This window comes from Vanessa atalanta, chromosome 23 (assembly GCF_905147765.1).
Source record: "Vanessa atalanta chromosome 23, ilVanAtal1.2, whole genome shotgun sequence".
In the NCBI taxonomy this organism is placed as follows: Eukaryota; Metazoa; Arthropoda; class Insecta; order Lepidoptera; family Nymphalidae; genus Vanessa; species Vanessa atalanta.
In genome coordinates this window covers 2,898,952-2,923,771 of record NC_061893.1, presented here as the reverse complement: position 1 = coordinate 2,923,771, position 24,820 = coordinate 2,898,952, and the positions used below count along the sequence as shown (strand labels likewise).

General features: G+C 30.9%; 1 protein-coding gene across 1 annotated transcript; it reads left to right on the top strand.

The window, feature by feature from the left end:
• The first annotated feature begins 1,289 nt into the window (after positions 1–1,289).
• LOC125073061 lies at positions 1,290–23,216 on the top strand. The gene is made up of 7 exons (XM_047683745.1): positions 1,290–1,619; positions 15,121–15,379; positions 16,792–17,338; positions 19,199–19,388; positions 21,054–21,267; positions 21,900–22,027; positions 22,812–23,216. The coding sequence occupies exons 2-7, from the start codon at positions 15,127–15,129 to the stop codon at positions 22,890–22,892; spliced, it is 1,413 nt and encodes a 470-aa protein (XP_047539701.1). The 5' UTR covers positions 1,290–1,619; positions 15,121–15,126; the 3' UTR covers positions 22,893–23,216.
• The last annotated feature ends 1,604 nt before the right edge of the window (positions 23,217–24,820 follow it).

The window sequence follows — 24,820 nt, the reverse complement described above, 5'->3', positions numbered from 1 at the left end:
AAATTAAACCAAAAAATATCTAGCAAAAGGACCCCAAATTCATGGGTGCCCAAGGGCCCCAGCATAGCTTGAGACGGCACTGCACGCATCAACATTGCACGAGCGAGATACGTTAGTTGAAAAGCACAGCTACACTTAGTGTACAGAACTACAGCTTAAACCCATGAGAAGAACTTGTTTGAAATTCAGCAACAAGGTTTAATCGTAAAGTAAAGTTAAAGTAAAAACTTGTTAATTATCTCTTAGTTAAAAGGATAACAAAAAGAAATAAACTAATACTCACAGGAGATAAGCATCTTGGTTTCCAGGGTTGGTACCGGAATGGAGGATGGGTTGGAGGGGATCCACTTGCCATCAGTAGGTCTATTTTAAATAAATAATAAAACAAAGAATTGTATGAGATAATATACGTAATTAAAAATAATATACCGATATATTTTAATAATTCACATGCTGTTTATTTACATTGTAATTTTAATTATACTAAAGAGAAGTAATATTACATGTAAGTATGAACGTTTCATAGAAAATTGCGACCTGTTTTTTTTTTAAATGATAATTAAAAAATAATAATGACGTCATTGCAGAATAATTATATTAACTGTGGATAATAAAGTTAAATTAAAAAATACCAAGCTACATCCGGCAAATCCAACAAAATGTTAAACTGTAGGCCCCTATACTGAGCATTTCTTGACAGAAAACCCAACATTTTCTTAAGACTTGATATTACAACCTCGGACCTCTAAATATCTCACCTCCGACATTATAAGGTAGCCGTTAGACCAACGAGGCCGTCAATTCTTATTCAAATTAATATTTACTTGAAGATCGAAAGCCTTTTGCAAGAAAATAAATGAATTCATACGCAATTCCTTTATTTCTACACAGGTAATACCCACCTCATAAACATCTTTTACCTCTTTTATAATAATTATTTTGAAAATAATATTTCTTTATAACTAAAACAGTAGGTCAAATGACTTAAGATAACATTAACAAAATACTCATCATAAAATATTTCTCATTTTCATCCTTCGAGCCTTCGGTCATTGACAGTCAGATGACGCCTAACTGATAATTACATATCATACTCCTTTTCTCATATCTATCAATTGTAGGGCGTGAAAGAGATGCATGATTACAACGGGACTTTTAATTTCTTGTCGAAGCAGTGAACACGTCAAGGACACAAAATTGTTTTCGAATTTCCATGGCACGAATGAACAAACGCTATACGAGCGACAAAGACGACGATACTGACTCAGTTCAGATGAAAAAAGAATACCGACGCGTGCCGACGTTGCGCTAACGCCGCGAAAGAATATTCGATTTTTAAACGTATTTACTTTTCGGAACGTTCGTATTTTTAAAGTTGTCCTTCAAGCCAGTGCTCTTTTAAAATTATTGATTAATAGTATATATATATTTTTATATAAAAATTATAAAAACATATATTTAAACCAGTAAAAAATGATTACGTGGTAAACATTTACCGGTGCATGAATCATGAACATTGCTTAGAAATTGTCAATACGTGACAATAAATCTTTGAAGTTTGCATTTATTTATAAAAGTTAATACATTTGTGTTTGGACAATAATACAGAACTGTAACGGGTAAGTTTATAAATATTTTATTGATGATATTGCTTTGAGAAGGTCTTTGTATTGTGTTATTTTTTTTAACAGCGACTCTTTCATTATTAAATCATAATCATTTTAGAAATTAAAGTATGTTTTAAGCTGTAACCAAATTGACTTTGCCTAATAAAATTCTGAAATAAATGAAAAATAAAAAATATCTTACCATAGCTCTACTTTTTACATAAAACCATAACGGTGAAATAAACACGGTCGGCAACCTAACCAAGTAGCAAAAAGCGAGAAAATTTTAGAACAATTTCGCGAATCTCGATTATTTTATCTAACGCGACTAGAGTACCTATTAATTCCATTTTAATTCAAAAGAGTTTTTATTGCCTCCATCTAGTGAAACATATTTAAAATCCATATAGGTATATTAAAGCGAAATACCACTAACTTAATAATCACGCAATCTCAGAAACCATAACACCTACAAAATTTAAATTTTGACAGGTAGGTTTATAGTAGACATCAGCTAAGAACGGATTTTAAGAAACTCCACAACTAAGGTTGTAAAAAAGGGCTTGGAAGTTTGTGTTTTATAAATTTCGCTTGCGGTAAAACCGCAGGTTCAGCTAGTATTAATATAATTTGTAAACCAAAATTACTTGAAAACCGTTTGAAGATTCCATTCAATACTCGTTCTTATTCCATTCGTATAACACTAATCTATCTATTAATCAACTGTATAACTTACCGAAGGGGCAGACCATCTGTTACAGAAGATCAGTCTCATCACGTCCAAAATACGTGCCTTTACAAATTAATCCCATTCCTCGAACAATACGAGATATTATATAATAACTTTTTTTTTTTGGATGTATGAATCAATTTATGTGGACACAATTGGTTAATTTATATTTTGAGTAAGTTCTGCGGCTACTAGAATTATTTTATCTCGGCAAATAACAGATAGGTATCGAAAACTTCAATTTAATAATCGAACTTTCGACGAATTAGGTCACGAACATTGCCTTATCGACTTGTATTAATATTAAAAACAGTACCTACATTCCAACGATGCCTGCACGTCGACGGTGACTTCCATTCCACCATATTTTATTTGGTGACGTCAATTATCCTGTGTCATTTTTCTAGACCCTTACATGAAATAAATTATTTCATTGCACTGTTTAAAAATTGAAAGTTCTAATAATTAATATATACAATTTTAATTATGGAATTTACATACACAACCATCAAACATCGTCGAATAATCTGCGTTTAGTTTATTTTAATAGGCAAAGATGATTTAGCAACAAGCCAATAAAAAAAAAAAAATATAACTTCGCCAATGTCGTGTAGGAATTCGATAATTTGATTGGAATTATGTGTAATTGTTTACTTATCGAGATATTTGTTTTTATAGTGTACAGACGAGGAATTAATTGAAAAAATTTCACTCCATTATGCTTTCTTGAAATAATAAAGATTGATCAAACAGTTTACTTAATAAAACGAGATAATAATTAGAAAATATTAAGAAACATTGAATAGTAAACTCGATTACATTATTTAAATGTTAGTGCGTTCTGAAACAAAAAGGTCGTAACTAACGGGTCGTACACTAAAAGGCGAGAGCCGTTTTTTTTTTTTAAATTGGTTTGCGTGCGTGAATGTAGGCCACCTGATGGTTAGTGTTCACCATCACCCATAGACATTGACGCGCTAAGTAATAATAATCATTCTCTTTCGACACCAATGCGAAACCAACCTTGGGAACTAAGATATTATGGATCTTATCAGGCACAAGTTTGAAACCGGAACATAACAATACCGAGTTTTGTTATTTGGTGGAAGAAATTGTGGTGAGTAGGGGGATAACCACTCAGCCAGATTTGCACAAAGCCTACTAACAAATAAAAATGCCTTTAAGGTTAATTGTGCTTCGTATTAATCTGTATATGTGTTGAGTTGGACAAAGGTTTTCCGTTGAGCTGAGTTCAGTTTTTGAAAATTTTTAGCGTTTTAATTGCTATGTATGGCGACTGAATTGTATGACGGTAGAATAGTAGATTATTATGTTTCAAAAATAACGTAACGAAGTTTTACGTTAAAAACAACGACAAATAATTTTCTTTATTTTATTAAGTGTCTGGTTTTTTATTGAAGTCTTGACAATCTTTTTACTTCCCTTAATATAATCACCCTCGGGATTATTCACTTTCATTTTGTCTAAACGTCCTTCTTAAGGTTTTATAGGTGTAAAGAAATGTTGACGGTTAATTGTAGAATATTAAATCTTAAATGTATTGTTTAAACAATTCTAAAAATATCGATATAAATATATTTACAAATATCTTTATATCGATATTTTTTATACAGACTTTTATTCATATTAAAAATATAAATCTCTATTTTCGTTTACGGCAAAAAAATATTATTATGATATTTATTGAGAAAGGTCAGACTGCAGCACCACGCTACGGTCTTTGGAAATCGACTTGAAATGTAGATTCTACCGGAGAAGAACCGGCTGGTAACTCAGTCGATTCTGTATTGCTATAACTAACGATACATCCCAGTGACATTTTTATAAATAATGATATACTCGTATCTGTTCTAAAATTAAAATGCAAAAGTAGCTCTGTCTGTTACCTCTTCACGCTTAAACTGTTAAGCCGATTGAGAAGAAATTTCGTCAGAAAAGTCTGAGTTCTGGGAAAGGACATAGCCTACTTTTTTTATTCCCTTTCAAAGGGGTAAAAGGGCCAATTTGTGTGCCTACAGGTAAAGATTTATAAATTTCTCGCGATTAAGAAGGTTCGTCTAGTAAATAAATATGAAACAAACAGTACTAAACCAAGTGGTATATGTATCTAATACTGTGTGTATATAATAATATGTGTATGTAAATCTTAACAAATCCCTTAAATATTTTAATCGCTTTCAAAAAAGGAGTAACAGTTTGACGAGACAGTTTTGCCTTTCAAACTTTTTGATAAAACATCATATTGCACGCAAGTAAATGCGTTGCTTCATGCTAATAACAAAAGTAACAATAGTATAACGTTATTAATAACGAGTACCTATTTTTACAGTAACGAAAACGTACTCAAATTCTCGTTACTTTTTAAATTAAATTGAAATAAATATTAATTCTAAATTGAGCTATCGAATTATTATTGTAACCAATATACGGAATAAATTTTAATATATTTACATAAAATCAGTGAAAAGGCTTACATTTGTTACGACCTTTATATAACCATTTTTTTTTTGTATTAAATTCCTGAGATTGGATTTAGAATAATTATTAGGCTTTGTAAAACATTAGGACAAAAGAAATAAAATTATAAACTGGCAACACTCTGAAGTATCTAGTTCACTTTTCAACTAATAAAATAAACATAATTGAAGTATGAATGTTATTTTTCAAAACACAACTGTTTTTTATTTCGATTTCCGTATACATATTATGTTTCACAAAGAATATTCATAATAAAAATCCTTTGACAATCGAAGCTATTAAAAAATAAATATTTATCAATTGATTCTATGCCAATTCTCTTTGTTGACAAAAACATACATTGTTTTTATTCATAAATAAATAACGGTGAAAATAATATAACAATAATATTGATCATTTTGACTGTCAATATAATAATCTGTACCTACTAATAATTTGATTTCGTTGAACGCGCTAATTTTTGGAACTATCAGTTGGATTTTAAAAAAAAAAATTAAAATTATGACATAATTTTATTTAAATGAAAAAAAAACGTTTATTAGACGAAAACATAGACATACCAAAAGTTCACTACAGGTAATTAGGAATATATTTTATTCAAATGTATCAAAAATAACAAATGATACATAATCTCGGATACCGGTCAGGTGGAGAGGCTAATGACCTCTTTGTAGTGACGTCACGCGCGTACCGCTAGAAAGTTAGGATGTGTTCATATTTGAAGGGAACTGATTTTATAACGTATTTTTAAAATAAGTTATAATATCATTTAAAAGGCATAGTATGGTAGAAATTTGAAATACAATATATTTTTTATTTTTAACTGTATGACATGATACACGTTATTTAAACAGATAAAACATGGAACAGATTAAAAAATATTCGTTATCAAAGTTTATTGTTTGAAAAGACATTCATTTAAAAGATTAAAAAAATAATCACCACAAATTCTTGGTATCTTAGTCACTACCTTCGTTTTGAATGTTATCTGTGTCAATATATGCCAAAAAATTCTTCGAAACGGAAATCGAACAAAATTTTGACTTCAAACTTGTTCTTTTTTTTGTTCTATGTCGCTTTCATTTGAATATAAACAATTGAATTTGCATTGACTTCACTTAGACACAAGAATGTGTTTCTGAAGTTATTATCTCAACAAAATCTACACGTCATCGTATTTGTACGACAGCATATGTAGCGCAGTAATTCTTATTTACTACTTAAAGAAAATAAATTATAATAAAAACAATAAATGAGTTGCATTCTAATTAAAATTAGTTTGAAAATAATCTATAAAAATACTAATTTAGGTAATTGCTTAGTATCGCGTCTACCAACGAGCCTACAATAAGGATGATTTTTATGGCTTCGTTCATTCAACATCGTACCCAGTCATATCATATTAGCGCATAACATTTTTTAGCATAAAATTTAAATTTGTTAGGCCAGAACGTAATATCTTTTTGGATTTTTTTTATGTTACTTATCTTATTAAACTGATACCAACTACTGATTAATCAATGAATAAATAATACATTTATACAATTAAGTATGTTTAAAAGTTATAAGAACTTAAGTATTAACGCAACGACAGCAAAAAAAAATAATGTTATGTTGTTATGTAAACACGCCCCAAACCTAGCCACGCGGTACATCTAGAAGTCCACGATAAAACATTTATTAGAAACGTATCAAAATGTATATTTATATTAACTCAAAAATAACTTTTTAAATCGTGATTTATTATATCAAGGTTAAGTCCATTATGTTCTAATCACATGTTATCATCATTAAATAATTACAATCTACATAACAATGTAAATAAAAAAGTAATGGTAGTTACACACGTAACGGTACATGAGACAGTCGTGGCCCCATGGAACTGAAAGCGGTAAATTCATGGACAATCAACGTTGATTTCTCTGCGTCTCAGTAAGAAGGCATTCTACGTAATGTCAGTGTCAGATATTCAACTTTTTGTTTGTAATGAATGGTATAATAATTCAAAGAAAATCTCATTAAATATCAATACTGAAGTCATTGTAACTTGAGGTTAAGATTAATATGTGATTAAAATAATATGTAAGAAGTGCGTAATGTTCTTCCTACACATTCTAAACATTAATCTTACTTTCGGACATAAACGAGCCTAAACTAAACCAGGGTTTTATGGATATGTCATTTAGGATATGAATGTGTATACGGATATGTGAAATGTATTTTATCGGTTTCAGACATGCTTACGGATACGAAATTATTCCGCGTTATCCGATTGTTTCGGATAATTTCGGGTACGGACATGACATAATTTAGAAATCGTAAAAGATAAATTACAAGATATTAATTTAACTTCATTTGTAGGCTATTTATATAGTCATAGAAAAAAAATGCTTTAAAATACAACAAGTTATTCTCTTTAAGTATAACACTATACAATAAAAAAATATATCGGATTTGATTACATTTACGGATAGATTTTTATTTCGGATATCCGATAATTTCGGTTACGGAGCTCCGTAACATCCCTGAAGTAAGTGACACAGCACACAGTTGGGCCTAAATTATCTCCGTTTATGCATTTAAGAAGGTATGAAGCCACTACGATACTGCATTGCAGTGAGCGTATACATTTATGATAGATTTTATCTAACACATACGTATATAATCACATTTTTTCCTCCAACGCGCAATTCGAGACACATAAACACAAATTGACACATGAAAATTATGACGTAAAAAAAAAAATTTTTTGTCAATTTCTCTGTCGGTGTACGAGGCCGAATCGATTTCAATTATTATTATTACTAATTATCTGAATGATAACGAAAATTTATCAGTCAGATAATTAAAATTTAAATCACGTTAATCTTACGTTTTAGAATATTTTCCTACATGTACTTAGATAGTTTCGGCCCTCCCCAAACGGCTATTACAGATACTCAATAATTAATGACACTAAACGATTTTATGAAAGTCGTGCTTCGAATAAAACATCATTCTCTTATTATGAAGAAACGAATATATGCAATAAGTTTTGATTTTAACGACACCGTTAGCGGGAAACGAAATCTTTTATTAAATTACTTACAATTTATTGCTGTTTCATTACATCGAGTATATAAAACGATGTTACTGTATGACAGACTGAATGAAATATATTGCTATCTCTTTCTAACGCGTTGAGTTAAAAGGATTACAATATGTGTACTGTCAAAATAGTTTAGACAATTTGTATTTAACAGAACTCGTCTACAAGGCGTAAATCAAAAGTAGTTCAAATAATCATTAGGGATATCATGCATTTATTTTTAATAAATGCTAGCTGCGCGTCCCGGTTTCACATGCGTAGAATTAAGGTAGACGTAAAACGTTTATAACTAAGGTCATAAATCATCAAACCCAACAAAGTTACATACAATCGGACGTGTGGCTTAGGAACGCAGATAGGAAAGGATAAACATTCGACACATTAATTTTTATCAATTAAGATAAATATTAAAAAACATTTAACAAACATCTATAATTTACCTATTTTTATTTTGCTTACTACTATCGTTCTTGCACTTCCTGGGTTATCTGATTGTTTTTTTAGAATTGAACCCTGTATTACAAGGTTTAGGGTACATTTTTACATAAAAAGTAACCTATGTGCTATTCCAAACTATAATCTATCTCAAGACCATTTCATTCAGATCCGTTCTTGAAAACAAACATTAATTTCAATTTACATTCAATCTTTGGTGTTGTTCAATAAAGTACTCAATATATAAACATATTAGTTTTAGTATCCAAAAACAAAATAAACACAGGAGAAATTTCTATTGCTAGTCGTTACAGTAGTAATCAGACCTTATACATGTTTACTCGAAAGTAACCTTAGCGCTTTTTTATTTTTAACAAGAGTTTTCTAGAAAGTATGACGTACTCAAACTATGAAGACGCGTTTTATAATTATTATTTTTTCGTGATAGATATCAAGCATTTGCTAAATTTCCATTGTTCCGATGAAAGTATACCAGTGTTATATATGTGTACCAGTATTATAAATATTTATGAGATTTAATGACATAGCACATGTGGCAGAATTTCGTTGAAATTAGACACATGCAGGTTTCCTCACGATATTTTACTTCACCGCCGAGCACGAGATGAATTATAAACAAAAATTACGAACATGAAAATTCAGTGGTGCTTGCCTGGGTTTGAACCCGTAATCATCGGTTAAGATGCACGCGTTCTAACCACTGGGCCAACTCAGCTCGTGATAGTGATAAATCGTAATTGAAAGTAGGAGGTTTAAATCAGGACAAGCGCCACTAAGTTATCTTATTGTTATATCTTATTTCGGATACGGCGGCCAATAATAAGGGAGAGTAGCCAACTACGCAGAACATATTTTAGTACACAAGTACGTGCGTATCCCCGATTGAACGGAACTGAACGGCTTCACACGTTTACACGTCCAAAGCATGGACGTGCACACTCATCCAACTTCCAGACATCAGGATGCTACTCAGAATTTTTGGACAGATAAACTCAATTACTTTTTAAATGTAATATATTTTGCTCCAGATAAACGATACAGTTTTTTTTTATTTATACTTTACCTCGTGCTGAATAAATGAAAACATCGCAAAGAAACCTGCATGTAAGTGATCGGTCTCCTACGTGTCTTCTCAATCATACGTGACGTTGGCAGAATATTTTACTACCTAACGCAGATATACGATCAAACGAATGAAAAAAGGAAAATATATCCTTTGCAATATTTTAAATACAAAAATCACACAATTCTAGTGTAAACACTCTGAACAAACATTGAACTATCACTGTTAGTTCTTTTATTATATATAAATACCAAATCAATGGAATTGTATATATAGGCAAAAGTTTTTTTTTACCAAAAAAAAACTGACTTCAATAGCATACAGCAATAAAATAGCCATCGCGTTGATATGCTGGAATTTATGGAAGACTTCCGTAATCTGTTTGCGAAACTCAACATCAGATCTTTACGAAATTTAAATAGGAACTTTTCGGATTAACCCTCTTTCGTACTAAAAGAACTTGCAAGAGAGCCTTCTACTTTTGACGGAGTTATGCCCATACACAAAACAAATATAATATAAAGACATTTCAATCGAGATCCTCTTTTGAGGTCGGTTAAACTACGATAGAAAATCTGATACGTTGAAGATAAATGTGGCTTGAAGCCATACAAGCGGGGTTATATTACGTACAAGAAATTTCTTATCAGAATTTCGCTGCTGTATATTTATGTGGGTTCATATGCTGGAATAGTTTTTCCCTTTTTATGAGGACAACTTAGAGATGAAACGATCGCCTTCAGTTTATTTTAAATACAAATAAATACATTGAGTTTTATGAATCGATTCTTCTCAAATCAACTCTGATACTCGAACTTTGATAAATCAAATAACAATGTTCAGTATAGCGTGTACCATTCAACCGATGGTGAATAAATTTTGGAGTATTGTTTTGCGAAACCTGCGAATGTTTCTGGTATATGCCTAGCCTGTTCCAATCTAAGTAGGAATAAAAAAAATAACCTGTACATTTATGTATTATCATTAGATTTGTCATCTTCAAGATTATCCCATCATCACTAAACGGAACAAAATGTTGCCTAATAGGAATTTTATTTGATGGTAGGGCTGTGGGCAAGCTCGTCTCGGTATATACCACCCACTTATCAAATATTTTTCCGGCAAACAATCATCCTTACTATTTTTATGTCTATATAATACAGTAAAATATAATCTATCTCTATCTAATCTGTAAAATAAACTATGGCATAGATTATGTTAATGTCCGATCAATTATGTCAAATGACAAAGTTTATTTGTAGTTATTAGAATTTAAAGAAGACTACCAAAGTGCAATACACCGCGTGCCAATCTGATGAGTTAACTTTTATTAAAAAAAAAAGTATCTTTAATACCTAGGCCATGTAATATGTAGTTTTATTTGCACCAAACGTCCTTGTTTTAGTAGTTGGTCTTCAAATGTGGCTTGAAACTTATGTTCTTCTTTTCAGCTTATTTCATACGAAATTACATCAAATTCGGTTTAGTGGTTTTGCCCGTGAAATAGCATGGCAAACATACTGACTCATTACTTATTTAAAATATTAGTATAGATTAATATCGATGTAATATGTTAAAAGAAAATATTGTTTAATTAAGGAATTGCTGGAATTAAGTAACAGCTGGTACAAAATAATCTGTCAATTTTTTTTTATTTAAGTAATGCAATCAAGATTGATATCGAAGGAAGAACGGCTTAAGTTTAATTTTCTTATTTCGAAACATGCATTAAAATGCGATTTCCCACTTAATGTAGTAGCGAAATCTGACGCCAGAAGTGAAGCGTGAAGCGATCTTACCTATCTTTTATTCATCGCTGTAAGAAATTCATAGACAGGATATTAAATTTTTAGAATATTCCAGAAGCAACTCTTATTTTTTTACTTTTAAAAATTAAATAATTCTAGTGAAACGAAGCGTCCAGACACCGCACGGGTGGTCTCCATGATATTTATTATATAATAATCAATTAAAAAAACATACCTGTAAAATCTATCATACTATTATTTATTCAAAATTTATTCTTAAATACAAAGTCTACAGCAATACCAGAGATTAAATGAAAAAATATAGTATATAGTTTTCTTAGAGTGGGGAATAAAAAAGAGTTGGAATTTGCGCCTTTGCCCGATTCAGCATTTTCCTCCGCGGCTCCCCATAACGCCTTTCCCCTGACAGATGACGGATCCATGTGTCAACGAATGTGACATTTCATTTAAGGGGCCACTTTATCATGTCCAATTTTGTTTCTTAATTAAATTGTCGACTTTGAATAGCTTTAAGCGTGTTATATACGTATTTTGATCAGGTTTTTTTGCAAAATAATTCAACTTGAATAAGTCTGAAAACTTGAGAAGAACTACGCTTCCACACAGTTTCTTCAATACAAAATGTTATACAAATTATTATCAAAATATTCTTTATTAAAGTACGTTCATAAACGCACTTTTGAATCGTGATGTTACACTTATAAACGAAATGTAAAGCTATCATCGTTTCAGAAAATAGTTCTTTTACACCATTCTAATTACAGGGTATGTCAATACTATTAATAATACTTAGAAATAAAAGAATACTAAGTCCACGCTTTTCATTATTAATATAATTTTGTATTGAGTAATGATCCTTATTTTTCAATGTTTTTTGACATGAGCTTTAAATTTTTTAATAGATCAAGATAAAAATATCTGTGCCATCTTATTATAGAAACGAATCCCAAATAACGATAGTCTATAAAAAATAAATGATTTTTTCAGATATTGTGACGTACATATTAATACTAGGAACAGGCATAAACTTGTTACTCCAAGTACTCGGTACACAGGGTTAGTAAATCTTTTGTAGGGCAATGCAGGATCCCAGAAAACGTTCAAAAATATTCAATTGTAAAATTTAAAAGAATCTTTAAAGAGCGTTTAAGGCTAAAATGACTTCTTAGCTGATTAGGAATGAGAGTCATCTCATTCCTCCGCCTCCAGGCTGTTTAAATTAACGAAAACATACTTTTTATTTAATCTATTTAATAATAATATTGACTGTCCGGAACTTTTATCAAAATTCTATTTAAACGTCCCTCACAATAATTCCCGTCATATGAGCCATTTCTTTTATACCAGATTATATATATTAGGTAAGCAATTAGGTAGGAAATTTTTGAAATTTTTATTTTTTATTTTTGATGTGATATTGTATCTACTGTTGGTTGTCCTAATGAAAATAAAATAAAACATATTTATTGTTATTGTATGTAAGCAATAATTGTAAAAAATAACCCAAAAAATAAATCCCGCTAAGTATCTTTCGCCGGTTCTTCTCAGGTGTTAATTTCCGAACCGGTGGAAGATTTTTAACTTTGACTTGACCTCGACGTGACATTGACTTAGCGAAGTCGGAAAGGTGTTTTTAGTTTATCTTTCCTCCTCGTATCTATACAATAATAATTGTTGTAAACTTATGATTATTGAACACATAACTCACTCGATCCTAAGGATGCTGCACGACACTATAGTTTAATCATAAAATTAATAGGTGCCATAATAATGTTTATTTAAAAAAAAATAGTACTATATAAAAGAGTTCGTGAATCTTGCCATCGCGATGTAGAAATTTCTACACTTTGACATAACGCCATCTAGTAATCAAAAGCTGCAATATGTACATTAATTATGTGTACAATTGTCACTGTTTTTTTTTTTCAAAAAGTATTCTATTATTTTTACTTCCATGCCGATGCGAAACGCGCAACATGAAGTGTAAACACAAATTAAGCACATTCTAAGACGATACTTGACCGGATTTAAATTTGCCATCATAAATATCTACTGTGCCATCTGGGATAATATAAGATCCTGATAAAATATAGTACATTTTATGAGAGTTATTATTTTCCCGCATCTATCTAAACGACGATATTTTCTGGTATTTCTGAACAAATCGATTCGAATGAGCGTCGCTCAGTCACGTCAAGATCGCAGAAATATTGTTTGTGGTGCAAAATGTGCGGACATTTATTTCTGCCAAATCGGGTATACCAAGCAAGTACTTTTATAGATCTATTCACTCACGAAGTCACGCCCCCTCACTTTAAACTACCGGCGTGCATGACGCTCGTCCTTTCAAGATAATTCCTTATTTTTAATAACATTAGGTAGGTGTAGAAAACAAATAGAATATGTTCTAAAAATAAACATAATATAGAGATATGTTTACAATTGTAGGTACTCGCATGTTGTGAAAGAGGGCGAGGGGTGAGGGGTGTGGGATGTCTTTATGAGTGAACAGATCTATAGTGACTCTTGTGTCCAGCGACTAGCTTAAACGACCAGATCAAGATTTCCTTATTCCTTCGTTTTATTGCCAATTCGTGTTACGAGTACATTCATATTGGTTCTTAACGGTATAATATAGTATACTATACAATCCTAGTTACCTGTATCTGCTTCTACAAAACAAAACACTTCTATATTGAATAAAGATTTTTGACTTTGACTTTGAATGGTTTAGGGACGCAAAGAGGACAAACATACCAACAATGATTTTATTCATCTATACTAATATTACAGATGCGAAAGTATCTTTAGTCTGTCTGTTATGCTTTCGCGGCAAAACCACTGAAACGAATTTGATGAAATTGGGTAAGAACCTTTGAACCCCAAGGAAGGTCATGAAGTATTTTTATATACCTAACATCTGACGAAAAATCTAAAACGCGAGTTAAGCCGTGTGCGACAAGTAGTATAGAATAATATCAATACAACTACCGTTCTGATGACGACTTAAAAAATTAAAGGAATCTTTTAAAGATAAAGTTTTTTTTTTGAGGAATGAGGTTCTTTTGTCAATAATATTAACTGAAACTTCAACTAAAATATACTCTGTCACACAGTAAGAAATAGCTAAATATAATTACTCTCCGGATATAAAATTAATTGTTCATTATTTCATTATTTATTCGTAACTAATCGCCTTCGGAAACCTATTCTCCTTTCCACGGAATACTTCGTAACGATTTATTTGACAGTAATTGATAGATTGAAATAACATGATCATCCTTATAAATAAAGTGAAAAAAATATCCAACGCTTATAAAATAATCCATTTACAAATTCATTGGATATTTATTTATGTTAGCAAATCGAGTGGGAATTTATTAGTGTATAAGTAATTTTAAACATAAAAATTACCTGATCCGTAATGATTATTACATTGGTAATGTATTTCTTTAAATTTAAGCGATTAGCAACGTTCTTTAGCTCTTTTTTTTTCTCATCAAATTCAAAACAATCACCTGATATCGTAAAAGGTGCGATTTTTCAATGATCATTGTTTGACATACACCCTTTTTAAGAATTTTATATTTTTTTTTTATATGTTTGACGCTATATATAAACCTTTGAAAAAAAAACTTATTTTATTTATTTATATCCATTTACATAATAAATAACAATAATTTTAACCACTCTAATATTTTGCTTAACCCCATTGTATCCAATTTTTAAAAATAAAATAATTTAACAAACAACAATAAAACCGTTTTCATTTTAAAACTGTTTTACATATAAATAATTTGTTGTAGCTGAATAAATGTTTGAAACATGTTCACGGCTTTTAATCATAAAACTATTTCCACTAACCAATAAAAACTGTTATCGAACTTATTCCATTTATTTTGTTTCAGAACAAAATGGCGCGTGTCGTGATAGTTTTAATGATATGCCAAATTTTAAGTTTTCCTATTCTCACGCAGAGTAATGATGACAATCCATTCTTGGATCTTGCATCATCATTCTTGCAAAATATGGGCGATGGTGGGAACAACTTGAATGGGATGGCTGCTATCGGCAATATCGTCGGTAGCTTATTACAAGGAGATAATGCTAAGAACTTGGGATCATTGCTAGGACAAGACAATGGAAGCGCTGGCGATGTTTTATCTGGTAAGAATATATTGGTATCACAAATATTGTTCTATCTACACATGATGAGGTAATCAATGTGGACATCCTCACTGCGGCGAGACTCCCTGCCCATTTGTGAAGGACATGTTATGGACAAGTCTGTGCTAAACAAAAGTGCTCTCTCTATTCTCTTACCATAATTTATAGGACGGCAAATTTGACATGACTGGAAATAGTTCAGTTCAGTTCGCAAAACCTTTACGAGCTTCTACAGGCACGGGACACTCGATAGAAATACCTTTTTAATTTTTCAAAGCGGAATTTAAACCCAATTCCTTGGGATCTGTATGACACTCACGAGACCAAGGAAGCATTCAAATATGTGACATTAAGATAAAACAGCGTTCCATTATCATATAATGTTATCTATTTCTCTTACGCCATTACTCGACACGTTGAGAAGATGTCTACTTCCCATTAATATAAGGCAGACAAGATACGTCAATATCAAAACGTCGTAATACGCGTGAGAGGAAGTCTGAGCACTCATAATATACTATCAATAGTAATATTATGAACGTTGCGGGTAATTAAGTACTCTGTTAAACTATAAGTATTAATATATTATATGTACATCGTGAGTCTTAATGTAGTACTAGTACATTACATTAATTTACATAATAATTACATACATTAAGAATTTCTCTAATTATTTACAAATTATTATAAAATAATCAACGGAATAATGCTGCAAGCGTCGATACGACACAGGCATGCATACAAATCCTTACAATTTCAGATGTGTTTTTTGTGATAAAGGTAGGCGAACGGGCAAATGGGCCACCTGATGGTAAGTGGTCACCACCAATAGACGATGACGCCAACGAACGCAGAAACGACAACGAAACTTCATTTAATTGATATAGCCCTGGCGTGTGCTGGATCCTTGTAATAAAAGTGTTCTGATTTCAAAATATAATATGTAATAATATGTTACGGTATAAAATGGTGACGTCACAGAAATATATCGTAATATACCAGGCTTTAATTTATTTATTTATGATATATATATATATATATATCATAAAGTTTTAATATATATATATATATATATATATATATATATATATATATATATATATATATAAAAACTAAGTATATGTATGTGTATGGGTGACATAAAAAAATAGAAATAAAAGTAGAAAATCGAATGTTCGAAATCTGAAAATACATGAAATATTTTTGGACAACTGTGATTTTCTTAATGTTTAATCACTATATTATGTTTACTAACTATTTATATTACAGAACTATAAAACAAGCATGCTTAAAATCATTAATAATGATAAATTTAGGCGACCTTAGAATACTCTTGTTATATCTTGATTAGAAGTTTTTAAGTAATAAAATGAAAATATCATTACATAAAACACATTATTCTTACTCTCCAGGTTTGGGAAGCTTGTTGGGTGGACAAGACGGCAAAATAGATCCAACACTAGTAGGATCCATGGTATCAATGCTCGCACAGCAAGTATCTTCAAATAATCAGCCGAATCAACGCCAAAAACGAGAATCAGAATCAAATGACATCAATATGGAAAGCATTCTGAACATGGCATCGGGATTTTTAGGCAATAAGAACATCGCGGGAATTTTACCCTTAGTCATGAATAGTTTAAGTGCATTTTCGGATGAACAGGCAAATCAACGGGCTGATAGTCACAAAGATCATTCATCTTTTCTTCCACCGTTCTTGGAAAAGGCGCATTTATACTGGGACGTGTTCATAAATTCTGAATTGGGGAAAACAGTTTGGGAGAAGTCGGGAATCAAACGGGCGATGAAGTCTTTTATTGGTCCTGATGGAAATGTCAGTTTCGAATTGATGTTCAAGAGTTTCGAAAACCATTCGTTCAGGAGACATTGGATTAAGGCTGTCGCGAAGTATCTAACAGATATGGTCGTTCATGTCGCTAAGCCAGAAGTATATCAGAGGTAAGAGAATATTTATACCCAATTACCTATACGGACTTAGTGTGCTTGAAAATTTTTATTTTTCTTATTTATAGTAGAACAATTTTTAAATTTTGTAATTCTTAAAACTGAACATTCATATTCATTCATTCATTATTATTCTTCTTCTTTCTTCTTTTTTTTTATATTTTCTTATTATTCAGAATAATTTAAATACAATAACAAATCTTTGATGTTCAAATGAAAATTCCACGTTTAGTAAATTTGTTGCCAAATAGAATGAAATAGACATATTATGGTGATATTATTTGACATTCAAAACTAGGTATAGATGTAGTGAATAATCCTTTCCTTTCGTATTTTCTCGGAAATGTTCGTTTTTGTCTTACTACTTCACTCGCACTCAGTACCCATCGAGACAACGTAGGGAACGGTCGCATTGCAAGAGGAAGTATCTATATAGAGTAGTTAATACCACAGAAATATTTTGTTGATATTTATGTTAGATTTTGTGATGAACTTCATGGACTCTTGTATTAATGCAGGCCACCTATATTTTGATATACTTTTTACATTTCACTCTTGTCTGTCATTTTTGTAAATAATAAACATTGATTTTATTCGATCCACATTAACAAATCATATTTATTTATATTAATTTCTCTGCTGGTATGTTTTGTTTTATGTTGAGGTGTCTTTTTTGTTATGTCATAGTATTTTTAATTAATTACAAAAATTTATTGTTATAAAAAGATCTGCAAAATCCTACTGTAGTTTTGACTTATAGTTAGACTTTTGGGGTTCCAATCCTTATAGAATCATTAGATCATCTCAACCGGAATTTGGTTTTTATCAGTGCATTTTATTGAAATAAAACGTCCTCGGTAACTAGTTATATTTTTGTTTACCTAACGAATTCTTTATATGATAGAATCGTGGTGGTTTTAACATCTCATTGTAATATACGTCAAACGGGCACTTTGACATTTGACATTGATAAATAAAGTATGCGATTTATTTGATACCTACACGTAATTTAATAATACAGTAATTCATAGACACATCGGCACCATTCGGGTGTTATCGTTGTTCCGAGTTTTGCCGATAGGAAAGGATTATACACTACATCTGTATATGATTCTTACATAAAAATGAAACAAAATGACACAAAATGAACAATCGTGTTTTAAATTCGTTTTAAATGTTTTTTTTTTTTCTATCCGTACTTATAAATGAAGGTACGTTATTTTTGCCTTACTATCAATACTTATAAGCCAATTAAGTTATACCAGAAGACGAAACGCGCTTCTAATAAGGTTTATATATGTTATTATTAACGTGACAAGCGTGAATTTAATGTTCTTGAAATATAATCTATGAAATGTGATTTAAAACAAATGTAAAGTAAGAAAAAATATATAAATACTATATAATAAAACCACTGCGAATTTTCTAAATTCAATAAATTATACCTACACATATTTTAAATTAAATAATTATATTAAAACCGTGAAAAACAAAGCATTATCATAATATCAAATAATAAAATGTTGAAGTATTCGTTAATTTTGTAGGATACATAAAATGTAATTGTAAGCAATAAAATAAAGTTCACATTAGTCCGTATAAAAGAGGTTCTTGTCCGTTTTTCTCGGAATAGTCCACATTAGTCATTCCGAACTGGGACTTCAACGTTTAATTAAAACTATATATTATGTAAGTTCAATAAGGCACTATTCAAAAGGCTTATAGTCCAATTGTTATATTTTGATTGATAACTACTGTAGCAAAACGCATTATAAAATATTAAACTCTTCCACCTTGGCATCAAAAATAAATACCATTGCCTTTAAAAAAAAAAAAAACAACTCCGTTTTTCAGATACTTATCGTCTGGACAGTACATTATAAACAGCTTCCTAGACACTCAAGGTTTACCGAAGACCACCCACTTCAATATGAACAAGCCGGAGAAATCTATAACGGCTTTGACGAATTACGTTCTAAGGAAATACTTGGACATGGATACAGATGTTTCTGGATATGTTAAGTCCGCGCTAGAATATATGAAGGTAAGTTCGCCAAGAAAACATTATAATACAATAATATAAAATACATACTAGAATTATGTTCTAGATATTTTTTTTTCTAAGATAAGGTATTTAAATGTAGGTATTAAATAATACAACATATGGTTATAAGATTATCTATACATATAATAAAATTCGAGTGTTCGTTTGTCTGTCTGTAATATTAAAATAACCCATTTTTACTAAATGCATATGTATGTATACACGGTACATATACCAAAATAACATTTTTTACAATTTTTGTCTGTCTGTCTTTCTGTTTGTTCCGGTTAATAGCGGATGTAATAAGGAGTAACTTAGGCTTTTATTTTAGAAAAATATATATAGAATAAAAATAAAATCACGCTACAATATCCAAATAACTTAAATTAAAACAACGCGCACGAAGTCGCAGGCACAGCTAGTTTTTAATAAATAAAATGTTAATAATTCTGTTTGTTAAAAATGTAAGTTTAATTACAAAAAGACATACGATGTCATGGAAATTATTTTAATTATTTATTATTATGGTATCAAAAACACAGCTGCCATAACTATATGGAAGTGGCTTCTGAGTTACTTACTAACAGTTTAATATCGTAAAAAAATCTAACTGTAGGTTCAACTTTAACAAATAATTCGGAATCATTCATTGCACATTACGACTTCAATCCAACAAATTATACCTGAAGCTCGTTTCGGAGAAATTCTTGTGTATAGTATAATTATTTAAGTAGCTACGCTTTTCGTTTTCACACTCTTTAAGCTTGACGTAAAAGACATGAAATTCGTCTTCTGTTTTACACGTAATTTGCATAGTGTATAAACATTTTTCACTATAAAATTTCTCACAAAGAAATGCAAAGGACCGATATGAATACATTAGTGTCATAATAATAATAAATAAGGTTAAAGCTGCGTCGCCATTTTGAAACAGACTAGATTTATGCTTTTTATTCTAGGTTCGTTACATTTTATAAACTTTTTCTAAATTTATTTACCGTCAGGACGGTGCCTTATTTATGTTGTATGAAAATGTATTCATAGTCAGTTATTATTTATAGTACATTAATATAGCGAGTACACCTGATCCTGTGTATGTCTTGATGTCTTAATGTCTTCTTTGCTGTAGGCCAGCCTTAGAGATTGGCCACTATTGTCAATATTCCGCCTGGAGGACGTTTATATTGACCATCCATATGTAATCGGATTAATATTTTAAATGAAAATGTAACTCTATCTGTGTTTTAACTACTAGTATCACGACTGAATCAATGTCATCGAACCGATCGTAATGGAATTTGACAAGAGATAGGCTGAAATTTAGATAACCTTGTCATTTAAATAAGAAGCTTCATAGACAAAATATTGTCGCTAGGAACAAGAGTTAGGGTATATATTATTAATAACTTTGGGGTCGACGAGTTCTCGAGTGACGACCACGGACCAGAAGACGCAGATGGCGTGGGTAGGCCCCCTACAAGATGGTCCGACGACCTGGTAAAGGTCGCGTGAAGCCGCTGGTTGCGGGCTGCACAAGTCCGGTCGTTTTGGCGATCTTTGGGGCATGCCTATGTCCAGCAGTGGATGTCCTTCGGCTGAAAGATGAGAGATGAGAATATTAATAACTTCGTATCGTTATTTGTAATAACCTTTCTTGTGTTTCAGCAAATCTTAAAATTAGCACAGACCGCATCTCAAAACCTCGCCAATCGAGCGGATTACCACGCAATCGCAGACAGATTGACGGATACATTGAATTTGGAAGTTATAGAACCCGTCCTAAGAGTATACAGAGCTTACAAGCACTCCAAGGCAGCGCCACATTGCCAGGAACATCTCATGTGTGTTGTGAACAGTCACCACGACCAAGACAAACAAGGTTAGTATTGCTGTGACTTTTGCTGCCTGGTGGTAGGATATATGAAGAGTGGGTGGTACCTACCCGTCTGCGTAACGTGTTGTGAATTATTTACCAAAATTAAATGTAAGATATTTCCCGCTCGATAGTCTTGAACCATTTAAGTTCAATTGAAAATTGCGATCTTCAATCCTGGGCAAGCATATCCGAATTTTTATTTGCTTATTTAGTATTTATAATCAATCTCGTGCTTGGCGTCAAAGGAATACATCGTGAGGACACCTGCATGCTTCGGATGAAATACCATATATGTATTCACCAATCCATATTCACGGTCTATTCACAGATTAGCTTCACAACCTCCCTTCGTAAGGAGAAAGAGCTCAATGCTTAGCAGCGAGTCATTTAGACTGTTATATGGTAGAGGGTAACACGGTACATTAACATACAAGTTGTACTTAAAAAATTGAGTTGATTTTTAAGATGATTTATTCTACCCGGTTTCTGGCTACCAGTCCTGACTTTGTAAGAATACAAATAATCTTTGTCCTCATAATATAATAAAACCAAACAAATTCATGTTCGACTGCAGAATCTTAATATAGATATAAATTAAAATTAAATATTTAAATTGTAATACTTGTCGCTTTCAGGGCTTCCTGGGTTCAAGGCTGGGCTAACTAAGCTGAGCAGTCTGGCCGCATCAGCAGCACTCAGCTTCCAAAACGGCAAAGGATTTTGGGATCTTTACAACGCAATACAGAGCGATGTCAACTGTGAGGTAAACCCACTTTTTTTTTCATGTTTATTAATATATATGAAATACGCAATACGGCATTTTTTTCCTAAACATATTTAGGAAAAATGTAAGTTATATTTATGGTGTGTCTGTACATGAAAATCTTTAATAAATATTATACTAGAGTATCTTATGACGTCACTAAATAGTTAAAAACTTTTTCGTACTAAGAAATTCAACAAAAGTTACTTTCCCATACTCAGTGCGTTAAGCAGATTCTGATCACTGCTCGCGTCTCACCAATTAATGTTACCAACGAACGTTAACGAACACATACATATACTGTAGGCTAGTTCTTTAAGATAGTCACCGTGACCATGATTCGGGCTGATACACTATGGAGTAAAAAGCTATAAACTTCCTTGACAGGGGCAAAAGACACCTCCACCTGTTTTACTGCGTTAATAAAATCATATTAAATATACAATATATCAACCATTATGTAATCTTAGGGGCCATTCATTTGTTACGAAAAAAATAAAGATTATTAGTACCTTTGAAATTACAAATAAATATTTCAAAAAATTTATTCTTTGAAACATAAACATTAAAATCAACCAAACGCGTATTCGTTTTTCCTTTAGATTCTTACGTAATAAATATTAAGGAGGGGGGAAGGGGTCAGCCTATTCTTATTTTGTCTTATATGGGTGGGAGGGGGTAAAAAATAAGCGAAAATAGTCTTACGTAATAAATGAATGGCACCTTACTCGTATTACCCGTGTGCGTTGCCTCTTATATTAATTTTGAATAACTTTTTTTTCAGGCCAAGTATCCAGCGGATTGCGCTGCGTTCCACGAACATGAGCTGAAAGTCACTACTGAAGTATACCATAGTGAATTATAAATTAATAGTTAATTAATATGCACAATTATAATTTACTTAAATATACATCAACTAAATAAATTAGGAAGAATTTAATATTATATATATTTTTACATTTTATTTTTCTTTAAAATTATTTAAATTTATTTTATTAAATTAGTTAGGATTTAAGTTACGTTTTCACAAGCTTTTATTGAACTTAACCTGTTAGTATACCAGTTCTTAATTCAAATTTTTGATTGATTTAGCTAAAATTGTGGGAACACTTGGTGCTGTTGAAAATACTGCCTCTTATACTAAATTTTATATGTTTTATTACATAGGTTAATTATTAATAAAAGCTTGTACTTGAAAAATATTATTTAATTTTTCAAATCAAAATTTTATTTATTAAGTAGCGAATATGAAATCTTGTTGAGTAAACTAATAAATTTAAGTTAAAAATCATAATAAATAAAAAGTACTTAATATTTTTAAAAAAAAAAATATTCTTAATTTAAAATATTTACTTTATTTGAAATGGCATTTATTAGATTAATATTAAATAATTTTAAAAGATGTTCATATTCCTAATTGAGTGTAGATTAAAATAATTCTCTATTTATACATTATTTTGGTGATAGTTTAATTTCGAATTTATATTTAAAATTAATTTAAGCAAGTCGACTGATAATTTGACTTAATTTTATTATAATTTTGCTGGACATGGTGCTAAAATTGATATATACACGAAGAAGACTCTTCGTCATATTAATAGACATGTGTTAATATGTGCATTTAATGTCTTTTGCTTACTTTAACTTGCTATTTTTCTCAATATCCTAACGAAGAAAGCGTATCGCATATGATGACGCCTAAATGTTAAGTAAACGTCGCTTTATTGTTAGCAAACCAATCTATACGATCTCATAAGGGACGTTTATCGTATCTGAATCAAAATTATGTCACAGTTGAATTTATCTTACAATACAGTTTTTTTTTTTTAATTGAAGTGGATTTGTTTGCTTAGTATCATTATTGGCGCGAAAATCATTATGAGAATTTGAATAAAGCTGTGATTGTTTTGACGTTTATTTTCAAATATCGTACGGTTGGTAACATTGCGTTCCACGCCGCCATTTGCATCTTCGAGCTATACCAATGAAGCGTCCGTAACATAACCGTCACAAATATGATTATACGCTTTCTATATAATGTAATTATTTATAATTCTAAATATAAAAATGTGAATTATCCATTAAATATTAGTATTAAATATTTTTATAAATGTAATTGACATTTATACTATTATAATGTAAATAAATAGTTTTTAGTGTCGATGGAGAGATTAGAGCTTAAATAAAAGACGAATTATCTATTTGTAAATGTTTTATTTTTATTATTTTTTAAATTGGAAGAAAAATCTAGTTTGATAAATTAAATCTAAAATATCGTGCTAAGGACTTACAATAAAATTTGTATAAGTACATTTTATTTAAAACTTTAAATTGTGCTTGACGTTCTTGCAGAAATAACTTTTTGGATTACAATTACAATGAACGCGTACTAAACATATTGCTATTTTTATCTTACTAGGCACAATTTGTATGAGTATAGCAGAGCATATCGCGTGCTCACTCGGACAGTGCGGGCCATGTGACAAACTTTACAGGACATAAAATCACTTTTACATCGACGTTCATGAAATAACTCTTAAACTGAAACATAGCTGATAATCACGCTTGCTTGATATTTAGTGATTTATTTAATTTACTTGCCGAAGGAATACTGAATCAAGAATGAGAAATTGTTAACAGTTGAACAGAGCGATATTTCTGCATAACTAATTCTCAAAATGAATACCATTAACTATCATACTGAGCGCGTACAAGTCACTTACCAAGGAATCATTATCGGTAGCGCTTCTTTGACTTGCAAGTCATCTCAGAAAAATAATTTATTAAACAGTA